The 14,430-nt window shown below is 36.0% G+C and overlaps 1 protein-coding gene across 11 annotated transcripts in view; it reads right to left on the bottom strand.

The window, feature by feature from the left end:
• The window catches only part of LOC105213669 (dystrophin, isoforms A/C/F/G/H), a 397,492-nt gene that overhangs the window by 119,239 nt on the left and 263,823 nt on the right, over positions 1-14,430 (bottom strand). For 10 of the 11 annotated variants that reach the window (XR_003752425.2, XR_003752426.2, XM_054232196.1 and 7 more), the window contains 2 exons: positions 13,646-13,769; positions 4,539-4,696 (listed from right to left, as the gene is read on the bottom strand). Coding sequence is in view for 9 of the 11 variants with exons in the window: in XM_054232196.1 (XP_054088171.1) it covers positions 4,539-4,696; positions 13,646-13,769 (282 nt within the window). In the remaining 2 variants the exon portion in view is untranslated. The remainder of the gene's footprint in view (positions 1-4,538; positions 4,697-13,645; positions 13,770-14,430) is intronic. The other variant, XM_011186653.3, reaches the window with a different exon arrangement.

Raw genomic sequence — 14,430 nt, 5'->3', positions numbered from 1 at the left:
AACGCTTTGCCACTGTAATTGTTCGCTTAAGTGTTTTAGAACTTGGCTTTGTTGTGTCTCCATTTAAGGTTTTTGACTAAGATCTCAATCTGCTACTCGGTTGTTTAAACTAATGCTTTACTTCTCTTCTGCGTTCCCGGCTATTTGCTGCGTCTCTAAATTGGTTTTATTTTTGTTTTGCGCTGTTTGTTTCACTTTGTTGTTTTGGCGTTATGTTAATGTTACCGTTAATTGTAATGAGTCGTAATCGCAGATTTCAATGCCAGTATACTTTAAGTAAAAGTTTTAAGAATTATGTTTGGCCCTTAATGAGTTGGGGCGAATTTTGGCCGAATGAGGAGCATGGTACAATATAATTCGAGTATTTTCTTTTACGTTTATTTGTAAAATTTTCTGTTTCATCCGTTAGTTGCGGCTTACGATACCAAAGAGCCTAGAACATACTTCAAAAGATGCATTTTCCTTTAAGAAATTATTATTTTCGACCTTTTTTGCCTAACTTTGACTATCTTAAAGCATTTTATGAAACACGTGTTAAATTTCACAAAATACATAAAAATGTCTCATGAGAGACTGTGAAGAATCTCTATTCTGAACGAAAGCTCATTTTATGTGGCATGAGAGTCAGCAATTGAATGCAAATTAATTCTTATTATAGAAGATGACACAAAAATTGAGGGAAATATATTTTTTAGATAAAAAAACAGGAATTGGTCTACAATCGTCGACTAAGCGTTGAGGCAATGGTTCAAAGTCGAATTAAATTTGAGTACTGCTGATGTAGAATATCAGCGCTCTCTCGTTTACATTCAAACTTCAGCCACAAACAAATTTATTAAACAGCAGCACCGTGAAATAGCTGAATTTATGCCTCAAACACAGCAACAACAAAACGCAGATAATAAATAACGGAAATATACGGTAAATAAAGTTGAGGTAAGCAGCAGCTGAGCGCATGTCCAACTCCAACTGGAGCCACTGGAGCTAATTTAAAATGCTCACCCGCAAGCAGAACCACGTCCATCTGTGTGTGGGTGTGCGTGCGTGTGACTGCCGACCAACCGGTTCAGGTGTTTCGAAATGTGTTGGCGCTTGAAAAAGTTCGAGTTGAAGAATTTGCATTTCATAGCTAATAAAATTGGCGTTTTGCCGCGCTCTTTTTTATTATTTACAATATTTTGGCTGACGCCAAACCCATGAACGCTTTGTTTCTACGCCACAGGTGAGGGTCTCTCTGGCATACGAGTATAGGATGGAAAAGTTTGAACTTGCCCGCAAAACTTTTTTGCGCTACGCAGCCAGTATATTAAATATATTAAAACCGTTAAATACATCCGCTCGTACGCTTTCGCTTCGAACATAAATTCCATTAAAAAGTTTGCATTGATGAGTCCGTAGCTAGGCCTAACCCCCTTCCTCTTGCTGGTAGTGCTTTTATGCAGGACAATTTTTATGATCGGCATGTTTAGCAACAACTGTTAGCCTTGGAGGCATATATTATAAGTTGTGTGCTCAATTGTTGACAAATTGAAAATTTAATTTACAAATTTTCTGTTTTCATGTAAATGTTTTCAGAACAGTTAAACAGTTTTTATCACAAGAGTAACCAAGTGAGGTAATCCGTAATACATTGACTTTTTTTGGTGAAGATGATTTTCAAGCAAAATTTTTTTAGTAGAAGATTGCATCTTAAGGTTAAAGAATCCGATCAAATCTTGTAAATTACTGTATTCATATGAGGGTTCAGAGTATCTCATTCCGCGGAGTAGATCCAATCAGAAATAATGGACAAAGCTTAGTATAGCAAGGTCATATTTGAGGGTCACCTACACAAGTTCTGATTTCAGTTCAGATTTGGAACATAGCGATACACTCCCTGTGTTCTAGGACAAAATAGTAGCTATTAGGGAGACAGTGCTATCGGTTATGTCGGGCAGCTGGTCTCTGGAGTATCCATGCCGAAGTTTCGTATAACCACTCAGATCGAGTTGAAACGAATTGAGTTCGGAAGTTCGTTAGGCGGTTATCTCAGGGAATCAATAAACTGATTAACGGACATTGGTGGGACGTCACGGTATATAAATTTATGGAAAATGCTTTTAAAAAATTATAAAAGACTAGAATTTAACGCCGGTAAGACGAGTTTCAAGTGTCTGAAATTCTAATTAATTCGTCAATAATTCTATTGCTTAAACAAAAACTACTGTGCCGATTTCAAAATTTCTTTCACCATTGGAAAGCTACATTCATCTCGAGTAAGATAGGCTATATTTATTGGAATCTCAACTTTCTGGAAATAGTTCCCAGGTTGAGGGCCTCAAAAAGACAGCGTGATGGAGAATCTTAATCTGAAACTGAAAATCGTCTTGCAAGTCTCTTCGCGTCGCAATCGCGTGCCAGAGAGTCGAGTAACAAGCGCTCGCAGCTGCTTGCTGAACAAAATTTCAAAACCTCCAAAGTACACGCTGGATGGTCGAAACTTTTGAAAAAATAATAATATTTTGAAGGTTGTCATGGTTGCTTTGTTAAAATATTTTACGTCATTGTTCAATTGTATAAGGTTGTGCCGACATCCCAAAACAATTTGTAACAAGTAAGGAAAGGCTATGTTAGGCAACCCTACATTTGATACTCTCGCAATTTATTGATATAATTTTATTAAGATAACACACACCCATATATTCATAAAAACAAATAGAATAACGAAAATCATCATATATAGTATATGAGTGCTGAGGTAATTCCTGAACCAATTTCACTAATTTTCACCATCAAAGTATAACCACAATAGGGGTAACTTGGCACCTGTTAGTAGGCAGACAAACTGTAATTACTCCTAAATTGCAAAGCGACGAAACATCAGTTTGCAAAGTCGTCAAAAATTGGGACGAACGGAATAGCTAATTAAGGACTAACATGCAGGTGTTTTTGCAACTGCGATTGTAGAAGCAGTTGCCAGATAATGGTAAAGTCGCAGTTGACACAAACTCGAAAGAGGAGCTTATCCATCGTTTCGTTTTTCTAGACATAAACAACAATATAATATCCATAATTGGCTGAGTGAACGACCAATATTGGTGGCAAAAGACAAAGATGTCGTCGAAGTCAAAACGACAATTTAGAATTTCGTTCCAGGAGAACTAACACAGCTAAAGACCAAGATGACGTAGTCAACTATCCCAAAGAATTTTTATTATAATTGGAATTGCCTGGACTATCACCACTTAATTTTTCATTTAAAGTAGCATCAGTTGTCATCAGGCTGTATAACATAAATTAGCCTCGATTTTGGAATAGAAAAAGACTGGCTGTGAAGAAGCTAATAAATATTGTCATCGAAGCCGAGATTGTTGCATATTTCAATATAAGATTAACAAAATACAAAATTTAACTAACTATGTTGATTTTCATTACCGGCAATTTTAAATTTACCGGCAATAACGTTTTCGTCTTTATGCATAAGCATTTTTTCACTATGTTGCAAAATTTACTAATTTAATGTATACTTTAGCTACAAAAACGTGTGGAATTTTAGAGCCTCAAAAAGCGTAAACAAATTCTATGATGAAACATATTTTGTTTAATAATTTCAAAATGACTCCTAGGCCAGCTAAATAAAATTTTATGTTGTAAATGCTTAAAACTTTGCTGCAATGCTCACTTTAACGCAGCTGTAAATTCTTTTCGCACTTAGAGTCGATTACGAAAAGCAATTTACAACTTTTCCAAGTAAAAATAAAAAATAAATAATAAATAAAATTTGAAGTACTAAATTAGACCGTTACAATGACTTTAACAATTCATAAGAATGGAGGAATATATGGAACTATATGTATGCACAACGCTGTAAATGTGATTTGCGCCTAAAAGCAGCATAATAATAAAAAATTAATAATTCAGGCTGCTCATTCAGCTGCGTGATTTTCACTCAATGCACAAATGATAAGCAGAGGGGGGAGAGGAGGTGTGAGTTCCCGCAAGCAACTAAAAACAATGACAGAGGACATACAAATGAAATACGAGGGTAAGGGAAGTATGTGTGCCGTGAATGTTTACTTCACCACCTTTCAGCGCTCCATATGCCGTCAACAGAAGTTGTTATGTGTTAATTTTTAAAACTACGCGCGACAGTCAAACACAATGAACAACAAATAGCGTGTGTGTTACGAATAGGCGGGTGTGACAGCCTCTATGGTGTTTAACAAAGCAGCGGATAGGAAAAGAGAAAGAGTATAAAAAGCGCTGAACAACAATAAACGGAACGTCAAAACACTGATTGCGCCGACGACTTTTGTTCGTGACGCACGCAGTTGATGTTGTTGTGCCTTTTTAAAAGTCAGTCTCATGTCAGCGAAAAATAATTTTTTTAAATGAATGAATGACAGACGCAGTCCCAAGCGGCCCCCTAACCACGGTCACAAAGGTGGGCGAGTGAGCAAAATATTAAGTAGCAGACATGTGCATTTAAAAATATGTATTTTTTCAGTTTTTGTGATTTTTAAGATATCAGACAGTTGTCATTATTTTTGTAGACTCACCGTCATGTACTCGTCCAGGCGATGCTTCCAGTTGTCTGAGCGATCGATTAGATTGTTCCATTGCTCCGAAAGTTTGGCAACTTCACGGCGTATGCTGCGCGTTAGCTCACGACTCTGCTCCTCGGCGCTCAAGTAACGAGAATCGGTGTCGTGTGCTGCTAGGCGTTTAGGTGGCGGAGAGATGGGAAGAAAGAGAAGAGAAAATAATAATTGTTTGTGTGAAAAAATTGACAACTTTATGCATAAGTAATGAAGATAAAACGTGACTGAGTCCTTTGAGAAAAAAAAAACATAGCAGAAATATCTAAATATATATATATGTATTTGTGTGTGTGCGTTTCTGTGTAGATAATATTTTATAAAAAGTGGAAGCGTCTGTCGTGTTGTGGCGCACGTTAACGCTGATATCTTTGATTACACTGATTGGTAGTGATTAAATTTAAAGACATCTCATTTGCTACCAGAGACTTAAGGCCTCTAAATTGTTTGTGTTAGTGAAATTTCACTTATTTAAGTCCGATGAATGAGTAAAATAATAACTTGTAAATATGTAAAATTACGTATTTAGCTCAATATATTTATGTATATGTACTTATTTCCTTATATATAAGTATTTATTTATTTATTTTCTCCTCATCCAATCCATCTGTGTTATCCTGCCAGTTCATGTAAAAGTTACGCCACAAACATTTCCATGCATTCATTATGCACAACAGGTGCCCGCTCTGACAAGTAAATTTACATACAAATTTCATTTTAAAGGATTTGCTTTGAATTTTTTGTGTTCTTTTTTATACTCTCGCAACAAAATTGCTAGCAACAAAGTTGCTACGAGAGTATTATAGTTTTGCCCACATAACGGTTGGTTGTAAGTCCTAAAACTAAACGAGTTAGATATAGGGTTATATATATCAAAATGAGCAGGGTGACGAGAAAAGTTCAAATCCGGATGTCTGTCTGTCCGTCCGTCCGTGCAAGCTGTAACTTGAGTAAAAATTGAGATATCTTAATGAAACTTAAAACACGTATTCCTTGGCACCATAAGAAGGTTAAGTTCGAAAATGGACCACTGCCACGCCCACAAAGTGCCACAACTAAGCTATAAACAAAGCTATGGAAATAAAATTTGGTATGAAGGATCGCACTAGGAAGGGGCATATTTGGAAGTAATTTTTTTGGGGAGGTGGGCGTGGCCCCTCCCCCTACTAAGTTTTTTGTACATATCTCGCAAACTACTAAAGGTATATCAAGGAAACTTTCTAGAGTCTTTTCTTTTAGGTGCTTCCTTATACAGTCCAAAAATGGAGGAAATCGGATTTTAACCACGCCCACCTCCCATACAAAGGTTATGTTGAAAACTACTAACAGTGGGTTAACTCAATAACGAAAAACGTCAGAAACACTAAATTTCACATAAGAAATGGCAGATGGAAGCTGCACTCAGATTTTTTTACAAAATGGAAAATGGGCGTGGCATCGTCCACTTATGGGTCAAAAACCATATCTCCGGAACTACTCGACCGATTTTAATGAAACTTGGTTTGTAATAGTTTCCTTACCTCCCAATAATATGTTGTGAAAATTGGCCAAACCGCTTCACAACCACGCCTACTTCCTATATACTAGAACTTAGAAGATGATCTGAATAGTAAGCACTAGTGAAGATATCGGTGCAAAACTTTGCACAAATACTGTATTTATAGTGTGGCAGCTCCATTCTAAAAATCACCGAAATCGGACCATAGGTTGTCAAGGCCCCATATATCGAACATGAGGACCTCGGTACTTCTAACCTAATATTATGGTTTCCAACTTTCAATGGACTTTCTACAATATATATGACGAACATGTGTGTCAAATTGTGTATTATATAATATTAATAAAGTTAAATAAATAAATTGCGAGAGTATAAAATGTTCGGTTACACCCGAACTTAGCCCTTCCTTACTTGTTGTAGTTGGATTTGTGCTTGGCGTATTTTCTTAGGCAGCTTTAGCTGACAGTGGGTTTTTGAATTGATTACTGAGTCGAAGAAAATTGATAAACAAATTTGTCTTTTTTTTATTGTTTTGTTTTTAGTACGTGTTTTGTATGAGGTTTAAGAGAAGCGCTCTCAAACAAAATACGCCTTTATTCTCTAAGGCATATATCTGACAAGATTCGAATTTGCCTTTCTATTGATCGATGAGAGCCAAATTAAAATTAAAATTGAAATTGAAATTAAAATTAAAATTAAAATTAAAATTAAAATTAAAATTAAAATTAAAATTAAAATTAAAATTAAAATTAAAATTAAAATTAAAATTAAAATTAAAATTAAAATTAAAATTAAAATTAAAATTAAAATTAAAATTGAAATTAAAATTAAAATTAAAATTAAAATTGAAATTAAAATTAAAATTAAAATTAAAATTAAAATTAAAATTAAAATTAAAATTAAAATTAAAATTAAAATTAAAATTAAAATTAAAATTAAAATTAAAATTAAAATTAAAATTAAAATTAAAATTAAAATTAAAATTAAAATTAAAATTAAAATTAAAATTAAAATTAAAATTAAAATTAAAATCAATATCATTCATGTTTACAATGGGATCTCTTACTAACAAAGAAAATGGAATCAATATAATGAATGAATGAAAATACTCCAACTGATACACATGAAAATTAACTACAGTTATATAAAACAACAAAATTTCCTATAAATCACTATAAAATTGTCAACAAAATTAATCGAAAAAATGTCAGTGCAGCTCCAAAACAACTTCCGTTTCAACGAACCGCATCGAATAAGTACTATAAAGTGATTTTCGTTTGTCAACACAAAATATGCCAATTACGTCTAAATTTCTTGTTCTCTTACAAATTGTAAGAGCGCTTCAAAAGAAAATACTCAGTATTTTTCCACCCGCTGAGTTTATTAAATTACGTAGTGAATTTAAATGGAGAGGAAAATATTGCAAAATTCGAAGTTATACACCCCTACAAGCGCAATCGCCCAAAAGTAGGCAACAAAACCGGAGGAACCGCGCACACAATGGAAAATCGAGCAGAAATAGTTGAGGAACAATTCAAATTGTAACTGTAGCACAGCAAAAACTGCAAAGGGTTAACGGCAAATCGGCAAAAAGATTGACAGTGACAAGCAAAGACAAGCGGGTGCGGGCGTTGGGGGGTCGTACGAAGGATTTGGTCGTGGCAGAGTTGAAATACCAAATATTAAATTAAGTGATAAGCATAATGGGTGCTGGAGAATAATGGGAAAAAAGTAGAATAGAAATTGTAGAAGATGCATATCAGAAGCGTAACAAAAGAGCGAGAGGGGAGCGAGTTGCTTGTATGAATATTCAGCTAGCCGTAGGGCCACTGACGAACTGCTGAAATGCAATAAATCGATGAAGCAGAACGGCATGCAAAACATGCTACACGCATAAACGAAACAGGTCAGCTGTGGGCGCACACAGGCACACTCACATAAATACATATAGAGTAGTACACGAGCGCGCAGTTGTAGAGCAACGTGCACATATCCTGCCTAGGTTCCTTCGAAAGTGTGTCGAGCACATTTCATATGAATTTCGGTAGTTTTTCTGGCAACATGTTGTTGCAGCTCCACTTGATTTGCATATCATTTCACTTTTATCCCATTCACAATCAGTGAATACAATTCGATGAATTCAATTTTGTTGAAGTTGTGTCTTGTTTTTGTTTTCCTCATTCAAGGCAGCAGCTTTGCTTTGTTCACGCTCCCGAGCTTCTTGTCTTCTTTCTATTTTTGTTGTTGCAGTATCGGTTTGGTTTTGTATCATTTTCGAAAATCTCGTTTTCACTGGAATGAAGATTGAGCGCCTGCAGCATTATGCATATTTATATAGCTGTAAATGTTTGTATGTGCGCTGCCTGGGACACACACAGTACTTGTGAACGGTCTAGCACATGAAGCGGAAACGATCAATAAACTGTATTTTGGGATATTCAGTTTCTGGGGAAAACTAAAATTCGATTTCATTTTGGAGAGAAGAAATCATTGTGACACACAAACATCGATTATATAATAACTGTATTTACAATGACAGTTTTGCTGACGAAACGAGTAATTGAGTGGTAAGAGAGTTAAGTACTTCAAAAGTCTCTACACGAGGTATGATATGCATGACGTCATCATTAAAAAATGTATGTATGATCACCTTGATAAGGTCAAAATCTGGAAGTCGTAATATTAATTATATGAGTCACTTAAGTCGAAAAGAAAACATGCGGAAGTTGATGAATATTTTCAGAGCCAAAAACACGCTAATAACAATTATCGGTGATCTCAGTGGTACGCACCAGAGAGCTGCAACGGGTATATCATTTTCGTGCACACTCGAATGTCCACTCTGATTTTGTTTGATCAAACTTTTCGGTATGAATACACGTATTGATCGCTTGGAGACATGTTCAAAACGAACGAGCCTTTCGCGACACTCGAAACACAAGCATATATGCTTGTTTTAACAGAGTGCCGAGTTGACACTCGTTTGTGAACGAGCTGGAACTCTAACCCGATCGTATTGAATGTGATCGAGTCACACACGAGTGTGCACAAAATTTCAGAATATGTATGTATGTAATTGGCAGTCATGCTATTATTGCGTAGTGATTGTCAACGATTATTGGTTTTGTTTGTTTTGTTTACTTTTTATAATTCATAATGACAACGATAGAAAATTCGGGTTGTGAGAATATTTCCAATGGCACAAACACCTTATCTGGTCTACACCTGAAATTTGTGATTTAAAAAAAATTAAAATATTTAAGTGCAATAAAATGTTTTACAATGTACAATCTTCTACAAGAGTGTACAGCTCCTGGCGTACGCCGATGATATTGATATCATCGGAAGCAACAACCGCGCCGTTTGTTCTGCTTTTTCCCGCATGGATAAGGAGGCGAAGCGAATGGGTCTGGAGGTGAATGAGGACAAGACGAAATATCTCCTGTCATCAAACAAACAGTCGGCGCATTCGCGTCTTGGCTCCCACGTCACTGTTGACAGTCATAACTTCGAGGTCGTAGATAATTTCGTATACCTGGGAACCAGCATCAACAACACGAACAATGTCAGCCTCGAAATCCAGCGCAGAATAACTCTTGCCAACAGGTGCTACTTTGGACTGAGTAGGCAATTGAACAGTAAAGTCCTCTCTCGACGAACCAAAATCAAGCTCTACAAGTCGCTTATCATTCCCGTCCTGCTTTACGGTGCAGAAGCTTGGACGATGTCAACATCAGATGAGACGACACTAGGAGTTTTCGAGAGGAAAATTTTGCGCAAGATTTATGGTCCTCAGAACATTGGCAACGGCGAATACCGCAGACGATGGAACGATGAGCTGTACGAGTTATACGACGACATTGACGTAGTTCAGCGAATAAAAAGACAGCGGCTACGCTGGCTAGGTCATGTTGTCCGAATGGACGAAAACACTCCAGCCCTGAAAGTGTTCGATGCAGTACCCGCCGGAGGAAGCCGAGGAAGGGGAAGGCCTCCACTCCGTTGGAGGGACCAGGTGGAGAGCGACCTAGTTACACTTGGGATCTCCAACTGGCGCCGAACTGCGAAGGAGAGAGACAGGTGGCGCACTATCGTCGATTCGGCTATAACCGGCTAAACGGTTGCAACGCCAATCACATACATACAAAATGTTTTTTATTTATGATTTATGAATTAATAAATAAAATAAGTTTTGAGTGAATTCTATTCTTAAATTGAATTATTCTTTTATAATATGTACTATGTACGTCTAATATTCAAATTATTCAACCAAAAAAGCTAAGACAGAACGCGTCATCATACACCAACATACATACATGTGTGTGTACGTATGTTTATCTATTATTTTTTGGTCTTCGAGTGCCACTCGAGTGTGTCGATCACAATCAACACGTGCACGACACACCCGAAAATATAATATACATAAAATCCGAGTTTGCTGCTTGCACTCGAAGATAGGACCGTCGTGATTGTTCGTTTGCGTTATTTTCGCTTCGGGTTCCAAACTCGATCGAACACGTGTTTGAAGAGTGTTACGACACACTCGTACAGAATTTAAGCTAGTGTGATTGAACACACTCGAACATACCCGAAGCTGCTCTCTGGTACGCACATGATTTATCTCTTATTTGGAGATCTGAAAACCCAATCGAACAACTTGTAAATGACTGACTTGACTTGACTCCAGCTTTTAACCAACCGATTCGCTAAAAGATATCCTCAATTCGCCACTCTTGATAAAATTTATTTTAGAGAATAGTTATTTGTTGAATATTAATATACATAATTTGTGCCACAAAAATCGCAAAAAGTACGGTGTTATTATACATTTTTTGCTTAGTCGTAAGGCCACTAAAGGATTGTATACTTAAGAGTCGAATGCCATTTGAAACGAAAATCTATTTTCCATTAGCCATTTGTTACGGGCGCGTGACCTTGTATAACCTCAACGCAATCCATTTTATGCACGCTTCAGTTAACAGTTTTAAGTATAACAACAACAAAAATACCAGCAACATTAACAATAACAACAAAATCAATTTACACCAACATATTCCGGACGCAAATGTACGCTTTAACGACGCTTTTAGTCACATTTAATTTTATTAAACAACTCTGGCAACGCCATTTAAGCCACTCAATTGCACGCAACTAACGATAGTAATTATGCGTTAACATTATTAACAATTACCTAGCTAGTATTCGGCCATCGACGCCGCCATGTCTGGCTAAGCGCTCGCATTAACGGCACACAAAAGGGTGAGTGTGTGAGAGCCACACACTGTCACAATGTAGAGAGAAAGTAGAGGTGGCAACACTATGTACACTAAATGGCTGTGTTGGCCGGCAGTTGAGCTTGGACACTGTGTTTGGTAGTGAAATTGCCAAATCACACACACATACACACTCACATGCACACTTTGCACTAAAGTGAAAACGTTATTAAGAGCAGCCATTTCTGTGTATTTTTCGTTTGGTTTTCCTTTTTTCTTACTTTTCACACATTTCCACTTTTTCACTGGCGTGCTTTTCACAAGCGTGTTGATAAGTGCTTTTGTCTGGCTTACGCCAATCGACAGCCAAACGACTACAATGTGTGTCCGCATGCATGGACGCGTGAATTTGTGGCTCCTGGTTGTTGTTGCCCTCAATATTAACATTATCGAAAATTGCCCGCACACATACGCCATCCATTCATCTATATGAAATACATAAGTATGTAGTTGTGTGTGTATGTGTTTGAACATGCAACGAGCGCTTAAAGGCTGAAGCAAATTGGTATAATGTGTGTAGTGTCTGCTATGAGCATAAAAAAATAAAAAGTCCATGCAAGAGTTAATAGCGCAGTAGGGAAATCCTCCAATTCCTGGTTCTGGTTCATTTTGATCTAGTATTCTTAAACAGCTTTTTCACTTTGACATTAAAAACAGGTAGAAGACCTGTCAAGAAATGAATGAAGAATTCAGAGACAGAGATAGAGTATAACAGCTGATGATTTGACAGTTCAAAAGAGAACTTTCGAGCAAAATTAATTCCGAAAAAAATCGTATCATATCTGAGAGAACGTTGTTTACCCTCTCATATGTCTACTTATCTGTCAGCGAACTGTAACTGGAGTACCTGTTAAATTTGTCAAAATATGGTAACTTCTATTTACTTGAGGAACAGCATCAATTTAAGGAGTCTTATATATTAACTTCACTCTTCCATAAAATACACTTACTCAATTTGAAAGAGAGCTACATAAAGCCCAAAATTATTGGTGTCATTATGATTTATTTCTGCAGGGGACATGTTTCGTGCTTCATATATTTCATATATTCGTAATAGGGATACCATTGTGGTATGAGGCATCCTATCAAAAACTGATAGTAAAAAGTAATAGCTGAAGTGGTTAGCCATTTCGAATAACATTTGATGGGTGATAGCAGTCGATATTTTACAAACATTTTTTTGTTTTGAATGAGAAGTGGAGTTGCATATACAGTTATAATTATTGTGGAACAGTTTATTTTCTCCGAGTCATATTGACTGAACATAAATTTGTGCATATAAGCTGTTTACAAGTATATCTCTTTGATAGAATTCTATAATATACATTTTAAATTTAGATAGTGCAGCTTTCACAATACATGTTGAATCTGAATCTGGAAACACACTCATATATCCAATACACTCCATGTATTTCTTTTTTTCAAAAATGATGTTATCGCTCGTAGACGAAGTCAAGAAACAATTTTTAGAGATGTTCATATTGCCGATTATATACACTTCATATATTTACTTCAATACTTCGGAGAAAGTCTATTCTATATTATTCTGAACACTGAGATGATTTGAGGTTGGCTTGTAGAAATTACAGCATAATATATATGTATATGTATATACACATGTGTTGTAGCGCATACAATACCAGTATTATGTGTTGTTCTAAAACATAACAATCGCATGGTCAATTTTAGTTGGATAGCTAACAATACACTCCAATTACAAGCAAATATCAATTGACGTTACTATCTTATACCATAACAACAACAGCAACAATATTTGCTTGTTATCAGCATTTCCCTCTATTTATCGACGCCTGAAAATGGCCTACCGAGTAGTTGTTGATGTTGCGATGTGTTTGAATTGACACAATTCTGATGGATAATTGTATGCTTTTGTTTTTGTAATGGCACATGCATATTCCATTTATCTCCAATGCATACTTGCTAGCTGCCTATAATACATAATACATGAGTATACATACATATATTGAATGCATGAGTATGGCAAGCGATTGGTGAAGCCTTTTTGGATAGGCAATTGAGTGTTGTATGAAGATCACGACTGTTTAATGCTATTAACACCAGACAAGGACTTGCTATTCACATAAAACGCTTTGTATATGTACAAATGTGTTAGCTTTTGGTGTATTGTGTATGCTTCATTGATTATTTATGCTCCCATCAAGCACATGCATACACACATTCATTCATTGTTATAAGTTTGTGTGAATATGTGTGCTAACATCGCCTGATATTGTATTTGTAACAAAATTGTGCATTTCCATGCCGATTTTACTCACCTTCCGTATCGCTGTTGTCCGACACAGGTGGCTCACTCGAAATATATTGTCGTCCACTCAGTAAATTGCTTTCGACAATGGGACGTTTGTCCTCCAATTGACGTCGGAAAGCCTTATGGTCGTCCTGCAAGTAGAAGATAAGTGTAGAAATTGTAGTTGGTAAATATTTTGCAATTGTGCTAAAGGATATTTGAAGCGCTGTCATTGTTTTTGTTGTTTGCAAATTAATTTTTTACTTGTATTGTTGATGATATTAAATTATTTGTGAAGAATGCAAGGTATTGATTTATTTTTGGTTGAAAGGAACATTTTTTTTTAATAAAATAAAAAAGACAGACCGACAGAATACTTTATAGAATGCAATTCAAATGATAGCGGCGTGTTCGATTCACCACTTTTCTGGTCGATAAATATGAGCTCTAGTCACTAGTAAAAAATGCCATATAAAAGCAAAAACACGATTCAATTAAATTCTACACAAGAGAGTATTGAAGTGGTATAATAACTTGTTATTTGTTTATACCAGGCTCTTATACCAATTGCATGTTCGAATCCCTGCTCCCTTACAGAATATTACCCAGCATCAAAATCAAATAGTTTTGACCTTCTATAACATTACTAGGGATTACAAGCTCCACTAGTCAGTCGACTGTTCTTAGTATTAGTAGATGTCAGGATTATACCAGTGTTATACAGGTTAAAATTATATAAATATTAATCCAATTCATATTTATGTTTTGAGAACCCATTTTATTGTGTGTTTCGTATTGTAACTCTGTTTTCTT

The sequence above is a fragment of the Zeugodacus cucurbitae genome, chromosome 2 (assembly GCF_028554725.1).
Source record: "Zeugodacus cucurbitae isolate PBARC_wt_2022May chromosome 2, idZeuCucr1.2, whole genome shotgun sequence".
Taxonomy (NCBI): Eukaryota; Metazoa; Arthropoda; class Insecta; order Diptera; family Tephritidae; genus Zeugodacus; species Zeugodacus cucurbitae.
This window is presented reverse-complemented; position numbering and strand designations above follow the sequence as displayed.